The following is a 27,924-nucleotide window of genomic DNA, read 5'->3' on the forward strand; positions in this document are numbered from 1 at the left end:
CCCCCGGCCGTTCTCTCGACGTGCTTTATTAAAAACCCCGTCATCCGTTATCGTTCGAGCATTCCGCAAATAACGGCTCCCAGGATTGAATTTCATAAGCAAGAACTTGGCGCTGATTCGCGCCTCCCTGAGCTAACGCGGCCGTATTTTCACGATCCCTCCTCAGTCAACCCCGAGCGCTCCTCGGGCACACAAAATGGAAGACACATGGAGGGGCTGGGCCCGTACCCACGGCGTAAAACTGAAGTTTTCGGTGGCAAAGGCAAAATCTTTTAGAAAAAGCTGAGCAGCAGTCAGCACAGACACTGCATTTGCTAAAAAGGCGTTTAAATCTCTCACCCGTGTGTATTTTGTCGGGACGACGATACCAAATACGTATTTGGGATTCTCAGCAAAGCAGAAAGTTACAGCGCAGTAAAATCGGCGTTTGAGAGAAGCAGCGGCCCTGGAGGTAGGGCTGCAAATTGCCGTGATTTACCAGGTGAACTGCTCTCACTCCTTTCAAGAAAAACTTGCACACAGGACAATCTGCAGCCGCACTCAAGACTCCCAAGTTTTTTTTTTTTTTAAAAAAAAAAAAGACTGCAGAACCTATTTCATTTACTTACAACTTAAGTGATAACATTTGGGATCTGAAACCAGAAAACCAGGTAAGTATTTTTGGCAACTAAACAAAACCTAAACGAAACATGGCAACCCTGCAGGCGGGAGAACCGCGAGTGGCACGTGGGGCAAGGAGCACCCTCCTCCCCGTAACACCGGCCCTGCACCTCACCCTTCAGGTCCGTTACTCATTTTGACCTCTTAGCGATAAAGCTTTTGAGAACGGGGTGGGGGGGAGGGGAGGGAATCAGCCTTTGTTCATATTTGCTTTGGGACTTACCTAAGCATATTTAAAAATACATGCACTTTTCAAGCCATACTAGCTGGTCAGTTTGGCCACAGTCATTAGCATCATTTTAACGAAGATGAACATAATTAAGGCAATGACAAGGGCTTTGGAATCAAGATTCGTACACTTCCGGCAGCTCAAAGTTGCTCCGTGGGAGCACGATCTCCGCAGAGAAACGCAAATACTGGAAGAAGGGCTTTGAGCAAGAGCAGAGGCCGGTGTCGGCGAAGCAGCCTGAACACCCCTTTCGTGCTCTGTGCTACAGCGCACACGGGGTAGAAAGAGTGGGATCACCGATTTTCTTAGATTCCTGTTATACCTGGAAAACCCCTGTGAGTTAAGGATTGAGTTTCATCCTTAACTGAGTTTCCAGGCCTTTTATTTATTTATTTTTAATCAATTCAGGCTGTTCTTTTTCCATTGTATTACAATGACAAATAAAAAGCAGCTTGAGTAAGAACAAAAAGAGTATTACTTCTTAACTTTTCAATAATACATGAAGTAAAATACAAATCAACTTCAAAGGCCACTTAGCAAATATTTGATGAGTTTGAGATATTAAAAAAAAAAGAAAAAAAAGAAAAATCTATTTGAATAAGTCTAATGGCCAGCCCACCTAAAAAGAAAACAAGACCATTCAGAGCAAGCAGGAAATGAAGTCAGCCAGAGTTTTAAAATAAATCTGGCTCAAAAATTAAGCAAATGTTAAAATAAAACCATGTCTGGTTACACTAATTACATAAAAAGGAGTTAAATTACTCATTTCCTAGCTCCTTCTGCCAAGATCATCTTCTTCAAGGGAAATTCAATTTAATTTTTTTTCTGTTTTTTTCCTAAAGAACAAAAATGTTTTGTATAAAGATCCCCTTCTCCCTCGACAAGGAAGTTTCGTTTAGTGCTGAATCCCAACGAACATTTCTTGACCAAAAAACCCGACGAGCAAATAGGCAAACACTCTTATCATTGTTGACATTTCTCACTATGGTAGCCCGTCCTCATTATTTTCTTAAAATTATCAGAGGTCCTCTAAAGTAAAGTAGTATTTAATTCCTGAGCAAAGTCTAGATCTTACAGTTCAGGCTGTGTGTCAAATTCTCTGCTCTCCTACATTTACTATTTCCAGAAAAACAAATAGTAAAGCACTACAGTTTGAAATTCATTGCTTATTGAACACTGTAAGAATTACACCTCATACTTGGGGGCCATTACTGAAACGCGGTCGTCACTGCTAAGCCACACAGCTTCCCCTGCAGCCAGATGTGCCAACCTCTGCTCTGGACACATTTCAGGTCTCCATCCTAAGTCACGCTGAGTTCCTGCAATTGCAAATGATTTCAAAGGGCACTCTGTGGGGACTGGGCAAGGCCACGACAGGATGCCTTCTGTTGGAGCCAATTATTCTGATGTAACAAAATTAAGGTTAATCCAAGAAATTCTTTAGCTGACTCACTTTTCAAGCCAAAACTCATCTGCAAGCTTGTTTCGCCCAGTGAGTATGAAATATAAAAGCACATTTTTTTTCATTTTTCCTAACCTAAGTTTATTTCTACCAGGCAGCAAGCATCCTTCAATCAGAACTGCAGGTCAATCATTAGATGACAAATCAGGTCTGTATTACACTGAAGTTACACAACCACAATAAACTACAGCAGACCAAGGAACCTTTATTCATTTTGGAGAGTCATTTTCCACTGCCACCTATTTTAATCAAAATGGAGTTGATAAAATATTTGTAATAGCTTAGTTTAAAAGAGAAACAGAGATTTTTGTGTACATTTTGGCACTGTCTGCATTTGACTGTATCTGGCTTAGCAGTATCGGAAGGTTCTGCAACTCAGAACAATTTTGTCACTGCAGTTTCAGTCACTTTACCCCACATCATTAAGACCTAGGGGAAAAAAGTTTTCTTTTGTATGACTTAACTTTCAGTCTGCCCCAGGACACTGTAAAACTCTCCCTTTAACAACATTCTTTAAATATTAAATATGAGGCAGCATTAAAAAAATTCTGAAGTATTATTTATGCATCACTTCCTTCATTACTAAAAGTAACTGTGAAACGTATAGAAATCTGAAGTTGGATATGCGTTTGGAAAGTACTCCTCCCCCCCCCAAAGCCCCCAGACACACGCAACTTACAGAAAGTAACCACTTCTTTTTGATGTTTACTGCAGTGGTTCTGAAATTAATATAAATGGATGTGTGACGTGCGAATGGGAGAGCCTGGAACTAATTCTGCTTTATAGAATACAAACCCTTCAGCAATTGGGGTACCTAATTATTTTGATGATAGGTGAAATTTCGCCTTGATCACACAGTACCCAGCTGTGAATCTGTTTTATAACAGAAAATTTCACAGCATGTAACTGGTCTTTAAAATTACGCTGTAAACATGCAAACACATGGCACCACTAAAATAAGCATGTTTTTAAAAGCTCTTTTTCCTTTCAGCATTTTTGAGAAGGGAGGAATGAAAAGGAAGAAAAAGGGAAGTGAGCAATGCTACAAATAGATTTCATTTACTGTATAATGCTTTTAACATATTTCTGATCTATGAAAAGCTCAGCTACATTTTTTCAGAACAGTTGACATTTTTAAAGAAACTAAAAGAGATGGCTTGAATTATTTCACTCTTCTTGGGGATTAATCTAAAAGTTGTTTCCTCTTCATTGTTACTTACACTACAGCTGCGCTCAAACTCCTTTTCATTTAGAAAAAAAGTTTACATTTTGAGCCTGCGCACACTATGGTTCCACATTCCAACAGCTTCCTCCCAGTCCTCTGCCAGCATCTGCTATTGAAGACTAGTTCCAATTTATACTAAACAGCTTTTCCAGACCAGAACACTTGAAATTCAGTCCTTCTTGACTGCTTTTCCCATTCAATCTCCCTATTCACCATTTCAAGGAGAAAACTGTTCTGCCAATTATTACACATCTGGAAAAAATGCATGTATAAGCTGAAATGCTCTCAGCAGAAAGTTTCAACTTTCTGCATGTGGTCACAGCAGGATTTTATGGGCCACTGACCAGGCCAAAGTCTAAGTTTTCCCATCTTTCTCCTCCCCCTCATTTCTGCTCCCCCCCACCCCAACCCTCTAATTGGAAACCCATAGCAGGTGCAAGTTGTCTGCCATCTTTTCCTCCACAAGAATCTCGGGTAGTTTCTTCTCAATAAATATTAATCTTACACTCCAGTTTTAACTCACTAGGCTCTATGGTATTTGAAATGCATCAGCCGCAATTACTTTGCATAAATATATACAGGTTTCAAAATATCATTACCATTGATGCCTGTCTGTTGGTTGTTACAAGGCTAGATGCTCCATAATTTGAGTTCAGGCTTCCAATTGGCCCATTGTGGGATGGTCCCAATAAACTATGTATATCTCCATGGCCACCTGATAGGCTCGTTGAAGGCCCCACAGCATGATTTCGTAGTACATGAATGGCATCATCGAGTCTGTCCAAGCGATCCTCCATTCGAGACTGCTGTTGGGATTGAAGGGGGACAGTAACAGTCATTACTGACTAGATCTGTAGACTCATTACACCGTAACATTTTCTACCTCGGAGATATTAAAGACAGAAGATGAAATGCGGTATCAAGAGACTTTGAAAGCACCTACCAGCACTACAAACAAACAGGAAAAAGAAAAGATATCTGGAGATTTTGCTTGAGATAGCATTCATTCCATAAATAGGTGGCAGCTTTTAAAGTGAAGCTTATTATAAGGTTAATGTTACTCAGCTTCTATTACATGGCATGAACAAGAAAAAAGGAAGTGCTACAAAATAAGCTATCTAATAGAGGACGAGAAAGAGTGATCATAAAATCAGCCTCACCACGTTGGTAACAATTAAGAGAGGCAGTGGCTTTTTGAGAAACCTGTATTACAAAAAAAACTGGACAAAACTTTAAGTTATCATTTTCTAAAATGGCTCGTTAAACAGATTAGGTATTTCGGAAATAAAAGCAAGTTCTGTATGTTACTGCAGAAAAGTCTGTCTTAAAATTACTTCGCTTAAAAAAAAAAAAAAAAAAAAAAAAAAAAAAAAAATTCCGCCCGAGCCGAAGACGACAGATGATTCTGCCGATGCCTGTGGAATTTTTTAAAAATTCTTCCGTTAAAAAAAAAAAAAAAAAAAAAAAAAAAAAAGACCAAAAAAACCCCAAAGCAAAACCAATTCTGACACTGCAGCTGTCTAGAAACTGAAATAGCAGAATGTTGGGAGTCAAAAGATGGGTCATACACTACACTAAGTTAAGTTTTTAATGGGGAATCCGAAGGAAACATTAATCAAAACACAAAAAGGCACCATCTAAAGTGAAATAGTACCTCACAGACATCCTTTAAGAAGGACATTGCATCTTGCAAATGCTCGTGAAGTTGCTGTTCAACTCGATTTTTCTGGCAAAGTCAAGACAGAACAGGAAGCAAAGCACAGGTTAAGATTAATTCAAAAAAGAGGTGAGGAAACAGCTGATGTGCATGTCAGCAATAAATTGTTAGTCAAGTTAATGCAACAGAGATCTGATTATATTAAGATAAGAAAAGGCTAATATTTACAACTGCGGTTATGTTAGGATTCCAACATGTACATATCCATTACATTTAATTGCAAATATATTGAAGAAAACTCATTTAGCTTAAATTTATTCTTGTTGGACAGAAAAAGAGAAAATACATCTGTGGTTACTAGAAATATTAACAGGTTATCAAAACCTTCCCTCAAATTTTTCCCCTTTCCTTCCCAATGCTGCATCAGAAATTTAAGAAGTCAGTAACTTAAATCCTCTGCTGAATCTTCAAAAGAAGAAAATTTACAGTGCTGTAGATCATTTCCTGTGTGTTTTTCTGTAAAATGTCTCATGAATTAATAAGTGAGCATTCCCCGATAACAAATAATAATTACAAATAAAATATACGAATACTTTAATGACAGTGTAATGAACACAAGCCCAAGAGACTACCATTTCAGGGAGAGAGGGCGAAGGACAAGTAAATGCGAAGGCATGAAGTCTTTATCTTTTCTCCAGACTGAACTTTAGGTAAGAATTAGCTATGGATTTGTGAAAAGGTACCAGAATCTCATAACAGCGCTTTAGCACCAGCTGTCCTCAGCACAGAAGCCTGATGCCCAGGGAACAGATGGTGAAAGACACACCCTGCACGTCTTATATTGTTCGACTGAACAGGCCATTTGTTAGCAAAGAATTCATTTGTAATGCTATCCTACTGTTTCCTTTAATGATATGCAGGATTTATACAAAACCAAGCCTTCAACTCTTAAGTAAAAAGTACTATGTCGCTTTCAACAATTCTTACCAAGGAGTGTAGAGAGTTTTCATAGTTTGGAGATGAGGGGGCTTGTCCTCCACTCCTAGACCACTGACTGGCACCTGTCAAAATTGTCTAGGTTAGTGCACAGATTTATGCAGCATAAGTGGGAAGCAGAGACGCAGTATTTCTCAACATAATTAAACCCAACAGATTCTGTGTAAAGGTAAGCTAACATATGGGTATGCAAAGGAGGACAAATTCCTTCATTCTGCCTTATTGAGGAATAATTTTTATACCCTGGCATCAGCAGGGTTAAGACACATTATCTATGACAAAGCAGTGACATCTTCAAAGTACTTCAACATTAAAAAAGTGGACTAAACACACACACAGATTATCTGAAATACCTGCCTTCTGCCAGTCTCACCATAAAAAGACTGCTGAATTCTTTCTTCTTCAGATTATATTCAGCATATGTAGGCATATCTTTAATAGCGTTAAAATATACAACAAAAATATTTAAAGAAATAAAATGGACACTGAATTAAGGATAACTGGAAAACCACTTTCATGACACTTCTCTACTAAATAAGAGAAGTTAAAACTAGATCTAAAAGCTTTCTTAATCTTGTCTAGTTCTACACTATAGATTATGACTCATTCCAAGTTTAGAAGAGTAAAAACACACCTAAGTTATTCCCATTCCTTATTTCAGATATACCTAAGGTAAATTGGCAGCTAAAGAATCATTGACTGTGCAACAAATCGACAATTACATCCATATTACCTACACACTGCAAATTCAAATACATATCCATTCTAATCTGACGTAAATATACCTAATTACCACATAAAATTTAGAAATAATTAGATGTGAAATGCAATAACGAATAAAGCAGTACTTTAAAAACAAAGCCTGAAGTAGTACAACATGTATTTTTCTCGCCAACTAATAATGCATCTTTTATAAAGATACTACATGAAATTCTGTGTCCATTAGAGACAGCTTCCTTTCAGCCATACAAATGTAATAATAAAGCAATTACATTAATAAATTATGGACATACAATCCAAAGCAGCTCATTAAAGGAAGAGCCTGTGGGCTTGTTCTTTCAATAACAGCCAGAGCTGTACGTCTGGAAAACTGGGAAAAGGTTTAATAACATTACAGTTCCTTTGTTCGGAGAGCTGCAAGTAGTTACCTTTTAAAGAAAGGGTTTTATTTAACAAAAAGAGCACAGTTTGCATAGCTGTTAAAATACCTAAATATTTCCTTTCTAATTAAAAAAAAAACAAACCAACAAACCATCTTAAATTTCATAGAAGCCCAGAGCTCCCATAACTGTGCTGGAATTCTCTTTTAAAATATAACTACATCAGTGAGTAAGTTTGTAATTACCAATTTTCACTTCACACAGCTACTCTGGGTCTGGATCTATAGTCTCCTTCCGCATTATTGTCATTCCTGAACTTGGGAATAATGCTGGAGTCCCACTTATTTTTGCAAAGCATTAATGAAACAACTTCAAAATATTTTGGCTCAGTGTAATGTTCAAATTTTTATCTGGTCAAAACTCCATTTTTAGAGACAAGATTATAGTCAGGGCTTTAATAAGCGCTCACTACTAACAGGATTGAGGGTACTACTTCCTACAACAAAGCATCAGCTGAATATTGAGCGGAAAGGCTATCAGTTAAGAAAAAACAGACTCAGCGCCTGTGCACCTAGCCTGAGCATGGGTTTTTTTTTTAAATGGAAAAAGGTACTATTTCCTAAGTGTAAGCCCAGAACAAAACTCATGAGTGGGACTTCTCACAAAGGAAACAAAAAGAAAAGGGGAGGGAATACTTAACTCCTCCTGCTCTCAAACCAACAACCCAACTGCAACCTGCAGTTTTTAACCACACCTCTAGTAATGCTAGTGCTCTTTCTGAGCGGTGGCATACTCCGACTCTCCATGCCGGTGCAGGTTGCCAGATGGCACTGATTTCCTGCTTTCCTCATTCCACTCCCCCTCTTAGAAGTTTGTGCATGAAATCCACCAATTATGTTAAAAAGCATCCTGGCACCACAAGCCCTGCAATTAACAACTGCAGCTTTTAGCGCAGCACCAACATAGCAGCATGAAAAAACAAATAAGCCAGGCAAGTGTTCGGATTTACAGGGGTCATCGATAGTAATCACTGCAGTATTGTTCCTACTCTCAGAGTCTCCCCAACACTAATCCCCTGGCTCCCCTTTCAAACACACACTCGCATCGGAGTCGACAGAGGGCTGGTTTTGCATCCTCAGAACCCGCCGAACCCTTCTGAATACCTCTGATCCTGGGAGAAGGATTCTTAAAATACCAAGGCTCCCACCATTCAGATCCGTATATAAACTTCACATACATACACACAATCCTTGAAACTACGCAAGAAGCTAAGCCCTGGGCATGTTTATGTAAAATTAGAAATTAAATGAGGGCAGGGAAGAGGCGACACACACTCTTGTCTCATAATACTCGGGAGTTTTCATCATGTTGTTATAAAAGCTTTTGCTTAAATTAATAAAAAAATGTCGTTAGTCCTTGTTCAGTAACATAACAGCCAAACAGTCAAACATGAGCTGACATACTCAAGCATCCCATGAAACTACTGTCTCTCAATGCTTTCAATGGCAAATAGACCGTTCCTACTGTAATTTACAATTAAAGGCTAGGTAAATTAAAACTCAGTCAAATCTATAATAACAAGAATGCTAAATAAACAAGGAACTAACTGCAAAAGAGGAAAATCACAATGAAGGCTAAAATGCTCCAAAATATATTATTTTAGTATACATAAAACATTTGTTTTATCTGCAATAACTTTTTGGGTCAGGACAGAAAATGGCTACCAGGAGTATAAATAGCAATAAATATAGTAGTAATTACTTTACATTGTGCTTCACTGTGTTCTTAGAGACTCATCTGGGAATAAAGATAAAAGTCCAGATTCATAAATGAAGGCAATTAACTACTGGAGCAATTTACCAAAGGCTTGATAAATTCTGTATCTCTGGAATTAAAGGGGGTGGGGTGGGAGGGTGTAATTGTAAAGCAGATGCTAAGTTTGCGCCTGAGAAGGATTTCAGTATTATTTGCTTGTATCTGCTCCTGTCTTAGCCAATGAAATCCAAAATAAGGAATACAAATCGAAGTGCAAATATTGGAGAGTTTTACATTTGACACAGATTCCACCAGACAAAGGCATCAACAGCAAAGGGAAACCCTAAATTTTAGGGACCTCAAGTTTGTATCCTAAAACCAGAAATTAGCTAGCACTTTCATGCTTACAAAATCAGGTGTGATATCTAGTCAGGGAACTCCAACTGGTATCTTTAAAGTTTTAAATACTTTGAAACACCAGAACTTCTTTCTTCCAGCCACAGAGCTCTCTTCAATATTTGCTTTGATGTTAAAAAGAAAATAGTAATAATTTCCTGGTCTGATCTGCCTTTTCAGTAGAGCAAGGATACACAAAACATTTTTTTGTCAACTGTAATCACTAAATCAAAAACCCCATTAATCCCATCATTACTCAATTCAACATGTTTTTTTTTTTCCATTCTAGTAACAAAATGCCCAAAGCAGCTGCTCAGGTATGCCACGTCAGATGGATATTAATCCATTAAGTCCACCAAAAAACAGAACTGTGTCCATTAAGCATGAGTGAAGTAAGAAAGATGAAAGTTTTCTGAGTGACACCGCATATATAGATATATATGCATATTCACATACATATGTATATGACTGCATTTTGCATGCAGTAATTTTACTAATTTATTCATCTAGATTACAAAAGTGTTCAGCTAAGCTCATTCTGTACACACTTCACTGTAAGTTAATTTTATTTTTTATTATGAAAAGCAAAAGAGTGATGAACGGCCAGGAGTTTACAGGGATATATTAAACAACAGAGAACAGGAAAACTCACTGTTGTATAAACGTTAAATAATTTAACAAATTGCACTATAGGAAAGAACAGGGTTAAAGTTACATCATCTTGCTTGTAATTCTAGTTCTTTGTTAAACAACAAATTTAAGTCAATGGAGCTTTCACAGTCCTCTCTATATGGAGAACAGCTGTTCAACTTTTACTAGACAGCTGAGGCCACAGTGTCTGTGAAAGCTGCACTACCCACTAATAGCTGCAGGCAGCTGCCCACAGTTCATCTCCACACTGGAATGCTTCTTCCCACATTCACACTACAAACACACAAAGCACAGGTGACAGAGGTGGCTGCAACATGGAGCATTTATTTCAAAAAATACCAGAAATTCTTCTCCCATAGAATGAAAGCATTCATGGAAGACATGAATGAAAAGCTATCCTGTGTAAAAATTAGTCTCATAGCCTACTATATTTTTCATTAGAGGGAACACACATCTGCTGTGTTTGTCACTGAAAGCTGCTGCAGAGTTTTAACAGGTTAAAAAAAACCAAAACAAAACACAAACCCATATCACTTATTTCTCTCCAGTGGTACAGATCTGCACAGGTATCTTTATAGTTGTGATAGGATATGGTCTTTCTATCTTTTAAAAGATTATTTTAATAAGCTAATTTTTCAAAGCCAGTTGCCAGGATTTAAGTGAATACTCACGACAAAATATTTAAGAATCTGGACTTATAAATCTGGGTTTAGTACAATGGAAAAATAAACAAAACATAGACATAATTATGCAAGGAAGCTACTGCTGATTTCATTGCGATTCCAAACAGGATGTTTTCAAAACAACAAACGAGTTACTGACAAATGGCTAGTCTCTACCTGTAAGAGGAGATGGTGATCCAACTGGTGTTGATGGATTCGATGGAAAACTACTGCTGGTATGATCAGGAGAATAAATCTAACAACAGATGAAAGAGACTGTATATCAATACATGTCATAATACACAGTAAAAAAATAGCTATTAGGATTCCTTTTCATGCTTTTAATTGTCACTCTTGATGCTGGATTGATAAAAAAAAATTTTGATCTTTCACAGCTCTGCTTTATTACACTCAAGGCTCTAAAAATGTCCAGAGAACTTTCATTTTCAAGCAGCTGCCAAAATAAGCACAGCCTGTATTTGATACCAACACAAGTATAACCGATCTTCCTTCACTTTAACAGCAGCAGAAATTACAGCCTTTTTATCACTGAAGGGGAACGATATATGTGAGAGTTAACAGTACACAGATAATTACAACAAACAAAACCTAAGGAAAATGTGGAGGGGAATGACTTCCCAAACTTTAGAGACAGAAAAGGTTTTAGCAGTCAACATGTTACCTTCTAAAAATTAATCCTTCACAAGAGAAAATACAAAGAAAGCATTCAGCTCTAGTTACTATTGGTACCTACCAAACAAAAACCATCTGAAATTTTGTTGCTCTTGCTATGTACTGCAGCGCATACAATTTTGCTCTCGTTTCTATATCAATTGCTTCCTTAAGATATTAAACCTCAACTTGCAACAATATATTCCTTGTTATTAATGTAATTTAAAAGTCTTGATAAAAACATAAGACAAAAGGCTTAAAATTTAATTAAAACTTGAAATTTCAAGATTCCTGGAAAATTCATTTTGTGACGAAAACCGAATACATTTAGAGGCTGACTATGGGCTTTAGAACATACTTTTTATAGGTCATCAGTTCAAACCTGTTTTATTTGAGCAGAGACCAGGATTTGTTAAGTCATCAGATGGCAGTTAAAAAAATCTTCACTGGCAGTGTGGCTGATGTCTTCACACAGACAGTATGACATTTCAGCATTCAGCTGACAATAAACTGGGACTTGGTTAAGTTGCACGTTGTATTTTTTGAACTGACAAAACCAGGACCCAATAGACCACACCTCCTTCCAGGTCTATCATACTTCATTAGAAAAGACCATCAGTTTCCTAATGGAAATACCTCCTCCTGTTCATATGTGCTAGAAAGAAAATACACTTAAAAGAACAAACTACCTCAGACCATTGTAGGAAATTCATGCATCATACATCAGTATAAAAATAAATTTGGGGTGTCAGTATGGGAACTGTAGAGAGTTCCAGACAGATAAGAATACTGAAAATGAATATGATATCAGAACAGAGGCCTGAACTGAAGTTTCCTTTGAAATTGGTTGTTTTCCACCGCTCTACCTGCCAACTTTATTTTACTGTATTTTGTACAAGCCACAACTCAAAAAGGAGGTCACAATTCATTCTGCATGCAGTCCCTGGCCGATGTGCTGTTAAATGACCAATGATGAACAACCCTGACACCTTCTGCCAGGCTTAAACGGTAACATGACTCATTTTACTGCAACAAATGAGACTCCTCCTCCTATCAGTCATGGTCCATTCCAATCAGCGGGGTGCCAATATGCCAGGGTCTAATGAAAAGGCTCTTAGACAAAAGCTGCACAATTGAGAGCCTGCAGAGCCAAACCTCAGAGCTGTTAGTCCAATTTTTTAAACACTACAGTGTACATTTCAGTTAGGCTTTGTTATGTTAATGTTATTGAGTCTAAAGCAACAAAGAAACTTAATTCATGAATTACTTTTAGAAGTCAACTTCCCTACATTTTCTTTTCTTTTGTGAGGGGACCAGTGGCTATTTAACTACGGAGACCGTACAAAGGCCTTTACCCTAGTTCTGAGGTAGGAATCAAAACATAAGTTATCACAAAGAGGTCTGATATAATCAACAAAGTTAAACAGTCCTCCTGTTTGATCTCCTCTAAATTAAAGACCAAGTGTTTTGATTTGGCATTAGGCAATGAAATAAACCAGATGTTTCTCCTGCCATATAACCCTCCATGGGCACAATCTTAAAGGGTTATTGTTTGGCAAATGTTCAGGGAAACACATTAGAAATGGCACGAATACCCAGATTTTCTTTTCTTTCTATCTATACTAGTTCATTATCCAAACTAATGCATAATCCACAGGGCTTTGGGAACTTTGTGTAAATACTTTCATGTACAATTCTCTTTCTTGCCTACCCTGAGATTAAGACCACAATTATCCAGGCTTAAACCTAAAATAAAAGAACCTTTGCAAATGTATTATCTGGCCTTACATGTTTAATCACATACTATTCTGTATGGTCTTTAATACCTAAACTGAAGAACAAATGTCGTATCCTCTGATGTTTCGCACATGAAAGGCCTATTGTGAGATGTACATCAACAGAATTTTAAAACTAGAAATTCCTCTCAGCAGTAGCATTTAAAATCCTAACAGAAAGGCGTATAGCGTCATCTTAGGGGGGAAAAAAAAGTCAAGACAATCGCAGTATTTAAATAAAACTTTGTTCAAACAGAAGAATACTCTCTTGGTTTACTAGCCATCAAAATTCATGTACGCTAGCTTCACCTGCAGGAGAGATCACCTCCCTCCTCTCCACAACCATGAGCAGTGCTCCTTGCCGAACAAGCGCAAGAAGTGTGTTGGGTGTGCGCGGGGTGCGGGGGAAGCAGATGGATGAGGCGAGGGATTTGAAGTGTGCAGACTATGGCATGCACTGATAGAGCAGATGGAATGCATCACCATCAGCTATGACAGAAATGATTTATGGAATGACCTGGCTGCTCCTGCCAAGCAACAACACGGGATGACAGAAACAAGTTTCTATGACAACCAGAGCCCACCCACCAGTTAGATTAAACATTTCTGCCCTGACTTCCACTCGCAATATATTTAGAGTTTTTCCTCAAAACATCAGCCTGGTTTTCTCAGCGAGTGACTTGGGCAAAAATACCTGAAAGGGCAAGAAAATAATTTTAAAAAGGAGAGCAGTGGGAAACGTCACAAAGTCCCGCAGGACTAACTGGCCAGTGTGTCGGACTTAACAGCGATTTTGGTCAGGCTGCAAAACAGCAGACATCCTAATACATCTGCAGAGTAATGAACAGCCTGAAGTATGTAAGCATTGCTATTTCTAGGAGTCAAAACGATCCCAGTTCTTTTCTGACAGGTCTCAAACAGGCAAGAAGAGAGTGTTAACTGCCCTCTGGACTCCGAATTGTTATCTACTTGCTGAATCCCCAAAAGCAACAGGGACAACATTTTTCTCCTCAAAGCCAGTAGGTCAGAGTTCTCCTACCCAATATGGACATTACAGACATTATCAGATCTGGTAATCTTTTAACATATGACCCTCTGGGGGTTGCAAGGGTAACAGGACCTGCACGAATATGCACATTTGCATTCACTGGTATGAGGTGAGGGATGCAGAATCCAACCAGAAATGGTCTTTTGGGGTTGCAAAGTAGTCATTTCTATCTTTTAAATCAGACCTAGTCTCCCTATTTGCTACAAACAAGAAATACAAAGTGCTCCCCCAGCCACCACTCCTAACTCTGAAATTTCTGCTATACTGTTATCAATTACTGTTTTGTAAAAAGTACCATCTGACTGTATTAATGCAAAAATAATTGCTGTATGCATACATATGTAAACAGAGCTTTTAGTAGACTGAAGATACTTGCAGCATTTTACATTACAGTATCCCAACAAGAGTTAAGAGTTTAAACTTTATGCATATACAGCATTTTAAAGGCTGTTCCATAAATTGTAGCTATACAACACAGCATTCAAAACCTCTCAGTTTTATAAAACCACTGAGAAAACATTTTAAACCTTCAGGCAGGATCTGCTCTAAAAGTAATGTTAAAAATATTTAACTAGAACACTATAGAGAAAAAACATACCAAACCCTAAACTTTTTATGATTATCTTTCACTTGTCTAAACAACGTTCTAAACTACATCTGCCCTAAATTTTTCCATCACCTACAAAAAAAAAAAGGAAGTCTGAATCAGTCTTCTACAAATAAAAGCATTTTACACCTGCATTTTTATAGACATTCGTCTAGTATATGACATTGTATCATAGTACATTATTTTAGCTTCATACATGAAAACTCCTGATTTGATATTAAAGTCAATGAACACATAAATAATGGATGCAATAATCGAAACACGTCTTTCAGATCTAAATATTCTAACTGCTACTTACAGATGCCAATGCCTTTCCAAGTGCATCACCTGTCTGTGAGCTTCCAGCACCATTTCCTCTGTTTCCTGTAACATAGAAAGCAAGACGCAACACTTATTTTAAAGCTGAAATTGTATTTACTTTTATTATTTTACTCATCATGTACATCTGAGCAACCACTTTTAAAATGGATATTCTGAGGAAGTCAGTGTCAACAGAATCAGTTCTCATTATACTTAAAAATTTAATTAAAACAATTAGATTTAAATGTAGATGCTCTTCTCTTTGAAGTCAAACACAGTGTCACTGTGATAACTTAAGGACCAACAAGTAAAAGCAGTTAGAAAAAAAGACTGAAATTATTTTCTAGGATCGCAGGCTAATTTTAATAAAAGGTGAAAAGAACATCAAAATCAGAAAATTATATTATTGCAGCTTATTTCTAAACTGTTATCACTAAAATGCTGCACATTTCATCAATTCTTAAAGCCAAATTCACTGAATAATTCCTTGTGCGCCTCCTTGCTCCCCCTGCTCTAATTCCCCATGTTGTACTCTCATCTTTATTTTAGAAAATCCCTGAAAAGCTCTTATCCCCAGGCTTTCTGTCACCCCTGCTCTTAGTTGCATGTCAGCAGCTTTGTGTGCCCTTTTGCTTCACACACCATCAGGCCAAGAGGAGGTCTGAACCCCTGCCAATTGGAAACCCAGAAAGGACCTGAGTCCTCTGAAATACCTGCTTTACTATAGAATATAGATCCTTTAAAAGCGAATCTCCTTTCTCCAACTATCTACTTCTAATGCCAAAAAATTGTATTTATTGTGACTGCAAGCCATTCACATCAGAAATCCAAATCGTGCAACACTTGCTGTTTCAAGTTTGTGGCAAACTTGAATCTTCCAGCCTGAATTTCCCATGCAGATTCATTAACTGGGTTCTGTTTAAAGATCTGAGTGTAAAACATGTTCCCAAATCAAAGCCAATACAGTCACTCTTAACTAAATTCCACTTACCTAAAGTGAAGCTAAGTGTAAATCATATCAAACTGACAGGGGGCATCTATAAGCATTTAATTTCTACAGCTGTACCTTAAGATGTGCAAATATGTGCAAGGGACAGATGATCACCCTGTACTGCATGCTTTCTAGGTAAGCACGGAAAAGACTAAACCAGCCACCATACTGGGTACTCAGTAATCTCTAGATCAGTTAAGAGAGGAATTTACAATGCAGTTTATCAAGCTCCCCAAAGAAATGGTCTTCCTGCCTTTCTCCTGCACAGTTCCTTGATGATACAGCACCTCTGAAAACTGTAACACCAGAACTACCTACATGAATGTGTACGTATACTAAACTACGGAAGGATAATTGCCTTTAAGTTAGATGGATACAATCTCCTAAGCATAGACGTGGCTGAGAAAGCAAATAAACCAGTAAGTCTTAAGCTGACTGCAAAACTATTCGTCTCATCTCAGCTGTACTGAGGATAGAAATGTCACAGTGATGCAGTATCCCCAACCTACAAACATAAGTAAATTAAGTCTTACTAACTTTGTGCATCATGCAGCCCTAAATTTCATTTTCTTGTAAAATTAAAAAAAAAAAAAAACAAAACAGGAAGAACTTTTTACCCAGAATATTATCCGATCCATTGACAGGTGGAGTGTGTGAGGCAGCTACATAAGGTGAACTGCTGGTACTGCCACGATGGAAGCTAGACATTGGAGGAAGACTGGCATTTATATCTGTAGGTGAGACTGAATGCGGGGGATAGCTCTAGAGAGAAGAGAAGCAGACATAAAACATTAAGTAGCCTTTAAATAAATGTTGATATTTTAAGATACCAAATATACAACACCCAGGTCTTTATTCAAGAAAGGGACTCTTCCATCCTCTGGAACAGACCACTACACAGCCACAGATTTTTATTTATACAACAGACAAAAATAAAAGAATATAAATATAATACAGTAAGTTTGTGATTACTGACAACTGGGTTTTTAACTGACATACAAGCAAACAAGAAATGAATTCTTGTAAGTAGATCTCCATATACAAGTACAAATACATGAATGTGTGCTGCGTATCTTACCAAACGGTCATGTGTGTGCAGGCTGCCGTAACTGCCGGACTGGGACATGTGGGAAGAGGAGCCTCCCAGCATCCCACCATAGCCGGGCTGGCTCATGCCATTGGATGAACTCCAGAGGTCAGAAGAATTGTGGGTCCCATCTTTTTTATTATTGTTTTTTAATAAAAAAGAAAACAAGAAAAATATGTTCAATGAAGAAGAGTACCAAGTTCTACTTTCCTTTACAAAATTATTTTAAAAGAATACAGAATTCAGCTACTCAGACTAACATGAGCAGGGAAATGGTGACCAGTTTATATTTTCACGCTGTCTTCTATTTTCATGCCACCACCCTGTTGCTATATTTATAAAAAAACCCAAAAACCAACAGAGGCTTTATAGCTGAAATACAATCCAACCACAGCTGAGAAAATACCAAGTACTTCTGCTAATTACACAGACCTTCAGTAAGGCCACATTTATATCAAGAGGCTTGATAAAAATTCCAGACTGAAAGAAATAATAAAAAAGGGGGTGGAGGAGAGAGAAGTTTGGCTAAGCAGAGCTCATCATAAACATACAGTGCAAAACATCTATTAACGTAAAATAAGCAATTTATAGTCTAAAATACCTTAGCACCATAAAAATATAAAAACATTTCATAATAGCGGATTTAAGTAACTGAAATTACTACATTACATAAGCTTTAAACCCGTGTGTCAATGCAGTTTTCCTTCTGTAGCACAAACTCAAGTGCTCTGTAAATTCCCATACTGAGAGACTATGCTTTCAATATGCTCCAAAACCTCATCAAGACTACAGTACAAGCTAATTGTATGACGTGAGGCCGAGGAAATGAATTCTGCTCTCGTTTTATTCAATGCAACCCCCTTTTTTTATTGGCATGGTGGATATACAAGCATTTGAGAACTTAAGACTGTTAGCTGATATTGTACAGTCAAATTCCAGAACAGTCAAGAAGCCCTCACCTCATTTTTCTCTATCACTCCAGTGTGCTGCTCTGAAGCCCCTACAAATCAAAGGATGGGGGATTCTGTCCATCTGGCCTGGCGTATAATCCCCTTAAATTTCAGTCAGCAATTAATGTCATGAGAAAAACTTTAAATCAACAGACAGCTCCCTTCATCTAACTGTTTTAAAAGTATATAAAACTTAATCATAGGCTCTAGCACAATACGTTACCTTTATGCTTCCTCATTCATTCAGCACAACAGTGGCTGACTGCAGATTTCTGCCTAAAGGACAAGTGACACCTACAAAATTTAAAGTCATTTTACCTACCTTGCATAAAGAAAGTGCTAGCAAACATACTGCTTGGTGGCTTAGGAGACGGGTAACTTGGAGATTCTCTGTTGAAATCATCAGAACTCGGGGATGGTGCATACACCTAAACATTGGAGAGCAATAAAAGCAGGTTAGTAATATCTGGGTGTCGTGCATTAAAAAACCCACAACAGCATACAGACACAGAGAGAAAGCACAAATAAAAAAAGAACAGTGTAGCAAGCTGAAGCATTTGTTGCCCTTGTTTTATTTGCTTTTTAGCAAGTTGCCACAGTACAGAGGAACTACAGTAGAATGATCCTAACAACACACTTTCTGGTGTGCCAACTCAGCCAGGTGGCCTGATAAAAGCCTGAATGCTGATTTTGCTTTCTAAGTGCATGACTCGCACAGACTTGTTGCTCAAGATAAAAAAAGCAAGATAAAACAACTGGGCCCCAAACAAATTTTATTTTAAAACAACTGTATGCCTGTTTGAATATTTAATTAGCTGGCATGCCAACAATCAGAAAGAAAAAGAACATCCAGTGACAAACGGAAAGATTTTAACGCAACCATTGTATCACCCATTCAGAAACTTGCACGCCTTTGTAGTCATCAAAAATACACGTAAGGCGAGTCCTGAGGAATAATCTTAAAACTGCAACAGTGAGCAAATTATTTTCACACTGGCCTAGCAGTTAAGAAAACCAGCATAATTCTTTTTTCCATGTAACACCACATTGGAATGACCATTCCCAACTTGCAAACAACGGATTTTCTTAAGAAGTTAAAAATTGTAAGGTGCCAAATAAACCTAATGATTAGAAGTCTGTCGCTGCAGTGACTCTAAAAAGAAACATAAAATGTATTCCGGAATAAATAAGTATAATCAACAAAGCCAGTATTCACAGACTCAAGGACTCTACCCATAATGTTAGTTGTTCTAAGCGATGCTATTTCTTCGTAACAGTATTTTAGTCAGTATGCTGAGTATTCCAGTACAACTAGTGCATGTTAAAAGAAAAACTCTTTAAAAAAAAAAAAAAGGCAAACTGAATATGGCAGCAGAGAATATAAAAACGTAACATTGAAAACAGAGCATCTTTTTGCCGCCAAGTAAAAAATGCGGTATTTATATTTTTTAATCATTCACCTTACTTGTAAATACGTATGGTTTCATAAACACATAGACAAGGCATAATTTTTAACCTTTAAAGCTTACATAGCGCAACTTACAAAGTGCACCATGCCCTAAAATTCCAAAGTTAGAATTTTTATCCTTCCTTATGCAAACAGACGCACATGCACCTATCTCCAACGTTCACATCTCTCCCTTGTCTTTCTGGGATGTTGTTTACCAAGCAAGAGAAGGGCCGGGAAAACCAAGGCGGCCAACACAAAAAGCCTAAGGTCCCTAAAAGAGAGCCATTGTTCTGCCGGAGGGCGCCTGTTCCGACAGGGGTGTTTAGAAAGTGAAGTGGGCAAGTCCCGCTGCCATTTGCATACCAATACCCCTCCTCCCCGCTCCCAAATGCTTTTCCAGCCTGCTGTTGTCAGACCAAATGGCTGGGCATGTGCCTGCAGACAGCACTCTTTTATATCAGAGGGGCTGATTTACCACTCTCTTAGACTCGTTTTACATCAACAGAATTTCAATAAAATCTATCAGACTACAGTACGATGGAATCGGGACAAGCCAGGGCATAGCTGGCGGCACCGGCCGTGTAATGGGAACGGCAGCAGGTAAAGAGACGCCTGATAAAAGGGACTCAAGTGGAAAACTTACGACTTTTAGCTGGTGCTTGTTTTAACTTTTTTTTTTTTTTTTAATCAAAATAAAGGAAAAAAAATTAGGAAAGAAAGCCTTTCACAGGAAGCTTTTGTTCAGTATTTTACTTGCAGATTCTCAATTTATGGAATAAATGTAAGATAGAGATGCTTACCAAACCTGAGTGACAGAATGACAATACGTTATAAGCAATGTTAACAGTACATATGTATTTACTGTATATGATGAATGCATGTATATTCCACGCCTCAGACATATTTTAACAGAAATGTCACTCTGTCAAATGGTAAATACGCGCACTCATAAGACTGCAAACATATTAGGCAAAACTGGGCTTAATTTACAAGTTCTCTGTTGTGCAGAATAACGCAGCATGTGCTATAGCTGATGGATAATCTATCACTGTCACAGGACAGCAGTGGAAACAAAGCTTTATGACATTTAGCACTGCCACGGAGATGTACGCTGATTAATGCCAAATCACCTACAATGACGAATTATACTTCTTTTAAATGGTATCGTTATCAATGAGATTTGTAAATAACAAGCTTCAGACTGAAATTTTAACATTTTGCATAATTGGGTGATTTATAAAAACTGATTTAACACTATCTTAAAAGGGAAATTAAACCAAAAAACTCCTACAAATGTATCATTTACAGATACATATGTACAAGCCATTAACGTAATAAAAATGTTATGAATTATATTAACGTAAAGGAGGCCCTTCCGAACAGCTACATGAAAGTCCTAGCACAGACACATAACTTTATATAGTTTCTGCTTGTTTTGGTATCTTAACTATAGCTTGCAAAAACATAGCTGCGATGTTATGAAGCTGCACTTGTGCCAGTCTAGATTTTTCAGATCAAAGGGTTCTTGCGGCAAAACACAACTGATGTGGTCTCAAAGACTTCATTAACTCCAGATGTGGGGAAATAGCCAGCCAACTCCACAAAAGGAGCAAGTCTCTTTTAGTTACAATCAGAACTACCCACAAATTAAAACCAGGCCTCTGATGTCATCTGATCACCTGCAGATGAGCGCCAGGTTTTTTTCTGGTTAATGACCTAATCATAATTTTTATGCTGTGTTACTACAAACAAAAATTCCAAAGCAAAGGAGAAAATCTACTAAGATTAACCTGAAGTCCATGAGATGCGAAATACAGAGGTTTTAAATAAAAAACTTGATCCAAAAAAAGTATATGACATTCTATTTTTCAGTTGGGAAGCGATACATCAGGGCGGCTCGTCTGTTCGCTCTGTAAGTCCCGCATGCACTAGGACCCCTACCCAGCCAAACGCAGCCTCTGCGGCTGCTGGCCCACAGGAGGCTCGCATGGCTGCGCAGCAGCTCCCCGGTATGTGCCCTAGTTAAAGGGCTCTCTTTTCTGCGACAGCTGAGTAAGGCAGTTATAAATATGACGTGGCTGCTCAAGACGGCCTCTTTTAGTTATTAAACTGATAACAGTGACATCCAGGAGGCATCAAACCAGTTTTTCCTGGCTGACATTCCCACTAAGACAAGGAATACTGTTAAAAGGTCAGCCTGTCTGCAGAGTCTCCTTGAAGAGGGGTGTCTCCAGCAGGTAGAAGAGGAGCCCATCGTCTAATCCCCTTAAACGCACTGCACCCAAGGGCATCGGATGTGTCTCCATGCTGACAAGCAAAACACTCGCTGATTATGAATGGGAAATTCCCTTCCGATAAACGCACGCCAAACCAGTTTTTTTACATGACTTATCAAGTGGAGGACTCGACTTTTTTGGAGCTGTGCTAGAATATACATCAATCCTAACACTGCAGTGCCTCTGAAGGGTAGATAGCCTCCGCAGAGGGAAGTAGGACAAATGAGTTGCAAAGGACATCGAGTCAAGAGACCCACATCGGTCTCTTCCGCACCCTGAACTGGTTTATGTTTCTCCACTGGGAAAGGCAGGATGAAAGATAAGATTTATTATTTTTTTTTGAGGGGTAGTGGTGGGAGCTGACTTCAGAACAGAGCTGAGAAGACATTATCTGTACTACATCAGGTTTAAGCAAAACAACACACCATCCAGTTTTGAAATCTGCCCTGGTGATTAACATGCATAATGAACACTATCATGAAAGTCACACAGACCTAATATATCTAAAACATATCAAAGGATTACACGGTGTGTGTCTGTTTACTGATACAAGTGCCAACAACATGAACGCTAATTTGAAGATCTGCGTTTACCAAATTTTATGCTAAGTAAAACTTCCAAGTCTCATTTGATAAATGCATTTCATAAATATATCACTTAAGAGTCCTCCTGTTGGCATACTTCCTCTCAGGCAATTTTCCCATAATCTGTTTCAAATTCTTAAATATTTATCAATGTTTAATATTAATGTTAAAAGCAGATTAAAAAAATAGCAATGAAGCAACCAAACCTTACTTCCGATGAGCTCATGCTATCTCAAGACCAATCACGCATACTGTTTATGGAATTATGAGTTATGTTACTCATTTAAGCCTAGTTATTACAATTCTTGGAAGTTCAGGAAAATATTTATCAAGCTGCTGGAGACAGAGAATTTTTCTGAAACCAGTAGAGATGGATAACCTATTCCGTAGCTTGTAAACTCTGCTAAGTAGCCTATCTACATTCCATCAGCATCAGTCATGCACTAAGCAAGTGCGCACTGATGAATGATTTGTACATGTGGCAAAATTTTACAGTGTATTATCTGCAGGTTTTGTGGCAAAAGATAATTCTGCTGAAAGGCAGCTCTGGGAAAAGGAAACTTGTTTTCATGTTTATTATATTTCTGACAAAATCATGTACTAAAACTTCAGGAATGTAGAATAGTAACTATAGTTTTCCATGCTCCTCTTCAGAGCAAGATAGAAGCTGCCAAAAAAAATAAAAACCCAAACCCCACCACCCTAAATTCTCATTTAGTTGATATAGAAGAAGATGATAGAATGAAGAACCCTAGTACACAAGATCAGCATACCGTATCCTCAATCACACTTTTGTTTCCAGTACCAGGTGTAAAGGTTCATACATTTTTAAAAGTCTTCTCACCACCCAGAATGAAAAAAAAACCCACTCCTTTAAGAGAACAGAGCAGTGGTCTTGTCTGCAAATCCAACCATAATTTTTAAGGAGGGTATAAAATTCAAAGTCCTTCAAGTAGCTAAACTGAATTCCATCTTAAATAAATGTTTATGCAGTTTAGGCATGCTATACATGCCTATTTGGGTATTTTTGAAATGCAGAATCCCACTGCAGTGATACGTAGCACAAATACTTCCCAGCTTCTTCCACAGCAAATGACAATTTTAAAGTCATGTTAAAAAGTGATAGGCAAACTTACCAAAAATCCCAAATTCAACATATAGAAACATTTTGGTCTGTTCTTTTGATTTGATTTTTTACATCAGTGTGTGAGGCAGAGAGGGGAGGAAAAAAGAAGGTAAGGCAGCAGGAACACCACCAGAAATAAATACACGTATATAATGCTTGAAGATTTTTTTTTATATTTTATTTGCTAAGCAAAATCTCTTCCCCATACTCTTCAAACTACACTGTTACTAAAGGATGCATACAACTAAGCCTTAAAAAATTCCTGATTAACTTCAGATTTTAAGGAAACAAAAAATGGAAAAGTTGAAACTAATGAGCCTGTTTCTTAACCTGTTCCCTGTACTTCAGAAGGCTACTCTAGCTCTGGCAGGAATCCCCATCACCAGTATTGACCACAGGAAGATGCAGTAGTAGATATAACATTATCTTTTGCATTTGTTTATCTCTTCTCTGAACTCACTAGTACTCTCAGTTTCTGTACCTCCAACACAGGCTATTATATTCCTACAAATGGACTTCAACATCCACGTGACTACGAAAGCAAACGCACTGAGCAAACGGGGGTGTGTTACTCTTTGGTGCTCACATTTTGAGAAATATAGATCCGTCCAATACTGCACCTGATCCCATCCCTAGCTGCTTTCATTTGCCCAAGGAAATGGACATAACCTTCACTTTAAAGCATCAATAAAGCTTGTTGCAGACAAGACGCCCTTCTGGCAGGGGACCACTGCTCAGTAGATTGGCAGTTCAACCCAATGGAGTGGAGCAGGGAAAACTCTCATGGGCTGATGCGTTGTAACTCATCAGTTTTTTAGTGCAATGGGGAGGGGAAAGTGAAGGGCGAGGAAAAGGGAGAAAAAAAAAAAAAAAATCCAGCTGACCAGTGTTTACTACCTCTCTTTATTCAGTGTCCACAGCCGTGTACCCCCAGAGATTTTCCAGATGATCTTATATTTGTCCTGACTTACAAATGTTAGCTTTGACCTTGTCTAAGTTGCTGTGGGCAGCATATGGTACAGAACAGCTTTAATTGTACTTTTCTCCCTGTGTACTAACTGGCCCAATACTAATAAAAGCAGAATTGAATAGTTCTTTTGGGCACCTGGTTGCTCAAAAATTTACAAACTGAAACATTTTGCATTGATGTTAAAAGACTTCGTACATTATTTATTGCATAACAGCTACAGAAATGCGTGCTGTCGTGCCATCTAAGCATCATGCAGTATTATTAACATGTTTTTCTCTGCTATAATTCTTGAGAGCAATGGCTGCAACACAGGGATTTTCTCCCCTAAAAAAATACTCAAATATACACATATATGCTCATTCCTATGTGTATTTATTCACCTATACACATGTGCCCATGCGTATGTACATATGCATGCACACACAGGGACATGTTTATAAATAGCCTTTTGCACTCTCAAAATTGTCAAGAAAAAAAACATTTTCTCAAAAAAAAATCCCAATATAAACTAGTTTACAAAAAACAAAATCGCAAAGCATTACATATATGCAAAATATGTATCTCCGCTGATTTTCTTCTCCCTTTACAAACAGACATTGCAGAAATCTACTGTGAAAGATGCAGTAACTCCACTCAACAAAACCTCAGCCTATGCTGAGAAAAACAAATATTTATTCAATAACAAAAAATACTCATGCATAGACTGGTAGATCAGATTAACCCATGCAACGTGCAGAATGTAACAATAACGTATAATATGTTCACAAATTTATTCTCGCACAAAATAGTAGTCACAGGTGATATAAAATATAATCAATATAATTCCTTAAAATTATTTATTTTGGAGATAACTGACACATTATTGTAATCTACATAAAAATAATTCTAGAGTACATTTTGAAAATAACCAATTTATTCCTAAACTTGTAGGTGAACTGAAAAAAGTAGAAATTTTTCAAGTCTATATTTTATTATGCACAAAGAAGATATAAAACTTCTACTACTTAAATAATATTTTGCTGCTATTGCATTTTATAGAATGTAAATGAAAAGGCCCTGTGAATGAAAAAGTTTACTTAATTATTCATTAAAAAAAAGGAATACAATCAAAATGTTTAAAAAGTATAATATGTAGAAATAATAGCACAAATTTATAAACATTTTTGCAGCTTTTTTTTAAATGGGGGATAGGTGCTTTGATTTTTTGGGGTCTATAGCATAGCACTTGAATGAAAGAGAAAAGGTAAAACTTTAAAGACACATGCAATTTTTAACTATAATTTAATTTCTTTTTCCAAAAGCTCCATACTAAAATTTTGTAAGCTTTCCATAGAGTGAGAATATTTTCTATATATCAACAGGTGAAAGAAAAAAAAAAAGAAAAAAAATCTCTTAGTTCAGTGCAAGTGCTTTATTTTCTTTACAAAACAGATCATTATCTTTTTTCTTTTTAATTTGGTGAGGATTCTTGAAATATGTATTTTTTAACACCTATTACACGCAACAGTAAAATTTGACTCCTTAGCAAGGGATTTGTATTAAAACATGACTTTTCACTTTCACGTGTCCCTCCTAAAACATACAGAAATTACAAAAATTGAACATCATCTACTAGGAAAACCCCCTGACTTGATTTTTAAACTTTTAACTCATGTGCCAGTGAACACATGACCATCTATTGGGGTGCTCAGATACTTGTTTTTTTAGCTTAATATTAAGCTTTCTTCTAGCTTACAAATTTAAGAAGTTGAAAACATACATAATAAAAAGTTTAACACACACATCTTCTACATGCCGCTTCCCACTTGCTTTATGTGTAAATAAATCAGATTTTATATACATCAGCAGGTATCAAGGAATATCAATACCCAAAATCTAATATAATAATCTAAAAAAAAATAATCTCAAACTCAAACAATGAGGGACATACTATCAACTACTAATTGATCAAACAATACAAATAAAAGCAATAAGACATCAAAATTAGCCTACGTACTGTTCTGTCATTATGGAAAGGTTCATACAACGATTTGGCATATGCACCAAGATGCGTGCTTCAAAAACTGTAACACAAAAACCACCACCCCCAACTTCACATATCCTCATTCTGTGTATTTAAATTAGTAAATTAGCCCAACTTGACGAATTCCAAGAAGAGAAAATGCTAAAAGCTAGTGAGATGTCAAAAAAAAAAAAAAGAAATAAAACCTTGGGCAACATGATATAGGATCATCATATGATTTGTCATCTATTTACTAACTCTTCAAGCTCATAAAGGTCACCTCTGACCCATAACAGGCACATGCTATCAATTTTCAAGCCATGCTCTCCTACAGTACCAGCACTTCCATCTACTATATGCCTGGAAATACTTAATAAGATCAAAGCCTTTTTTCCTGCTACAAGAACAAAGAGAAATGTTGTAATAGAGTGATCTGTGCTCTAGAAAGAATAAAATCAAAACTCCGTGCAAGTTATATTCCCCTTGCTTCAGGGGTATTGTATAGTTAATTTTACTTAAGTCTTATATATATCTTCACATAAAACTTCAAACAGATTGTTTTAGCCTAGGAGCAGACATGAAAGAAAAATAATTTCATATTTGAAGGACAGCTGGCATTTATACCAAAGGAAATGAAATAGAGACCAAGCAATTTTACTCATTCCCCTAACCTCTCCCTCCAGTATCTTTTCTGTTATTCAAGAAGCTCGTATGCAGTATTTTTAATGAATATAAAGATCCACAGTTTAATTATCATCGCACAGAATTCTTGGCAAAAAGTTTACTAACGAAAGGAAAGCTCACATACGTCCACGAGAGAAGAAACAGCAGTAAAAATAACCAAAAAAAACCCCAACCCACAAAAAAGATCCATATCAGCATCTCCCTTTTTCCTATTTAATGCTATTTTTAGAACAGAAGAAAGACAAAACCACATACAACATAAACAGACTGGAAAAAACACACTGTGTTAAATTTGCCATTGTATTCTGATTTTTATACACAAAAATCAGAACTGTTGTCACATGAACTTGAAAATTTTAAGTATCACCCGTGAAACAGAACTATCCCATTCAATTTCCAGAAGTTAAAATACAGAGAGGAGACTGAATTTTTTCAGCATCCACTTTGTGTTAAATTTGCCATTGTATTCTGATTTTTATACACAAAAATCAGAACTGTTGTCACATGAACTTGAAAATTTTAAGTATCACCCGTGAAACAGAACTATCCCATTCAATTTCCAGAAGTTAAAATACAGAGAGGAGACTGAATTTTTTCAGCATCCACTTT

General features: G+C 37.3%; 1 protein-coding gene across 6 annotated transcripts in view; it reads right to left on the reverse strand.

The window, feature by feature from the left end:
• The window catches only part of TCF12 (transcription factor 12), a 174,068-nt gene that overhangs the window by 13,644 nt on the left and 132,500 nt on the right, over positions 1 to 27,924 (reverse strand). For 3 of the 6 annotated variants that reach the window (XM_035899469.1, XM_035899468.1, XM_035899473.1), the window contains 8 exons: positions 18,546 to 18,651; positions 17,265 to 17,404; positions 16,804 to 16,948; positions 15,194 to 15,258; positions 10,971 to 11,049; positions 6,221 to 6,294; positions 5,231 to 5,302; positions 4,176 to 4,382 (listed from right to left, as the gene is read on the reverse strand). In XM_035899469.1, the coding sequence (XP_035755362.1) occupies positions 4,176 to 4,382; positions 5,231 to 5,302; positions 6,221 to 6,294; positions 10,971 to 11,049; positions 15,194 to 15,258; positions 16,804 to 16,948; positions 17,265 to 17,404; positions 18,546 to 18,651 (888 nt within the window). The remainder of the gene's footprint in view (positions 1 to 4,175; positions 4,383 to 5,230; positions 5,303 to 6,220; positions 6,295 to 10,970; positions 11,050 to 15,193; positions 15,259 to 16,803; positions 16,949 to 17,264; positions 17,405 to 18,545; positions 18,652 to 27,924) is intronic. The other 3 variants (XM_035899470.1, XM_035899472.1, XM_035899471.1) reach the window with 3 other exon arrangements.

Source organism: Egretta garzetta, unplaced genomic scaffold, assembly GCF_000687185.1.
Source record: "Egretta garzetta isolate BGI_Z169 unplaced genomic scaffold, ASM68718v1 scaffold287, whole genome shotgun sequence".
Lineage (NCBI taxonomy): Eukaryota > Metazoa > Chordata > Aves > Pelecaniformes > Ardeidae > Egretta > Egretta garzetta.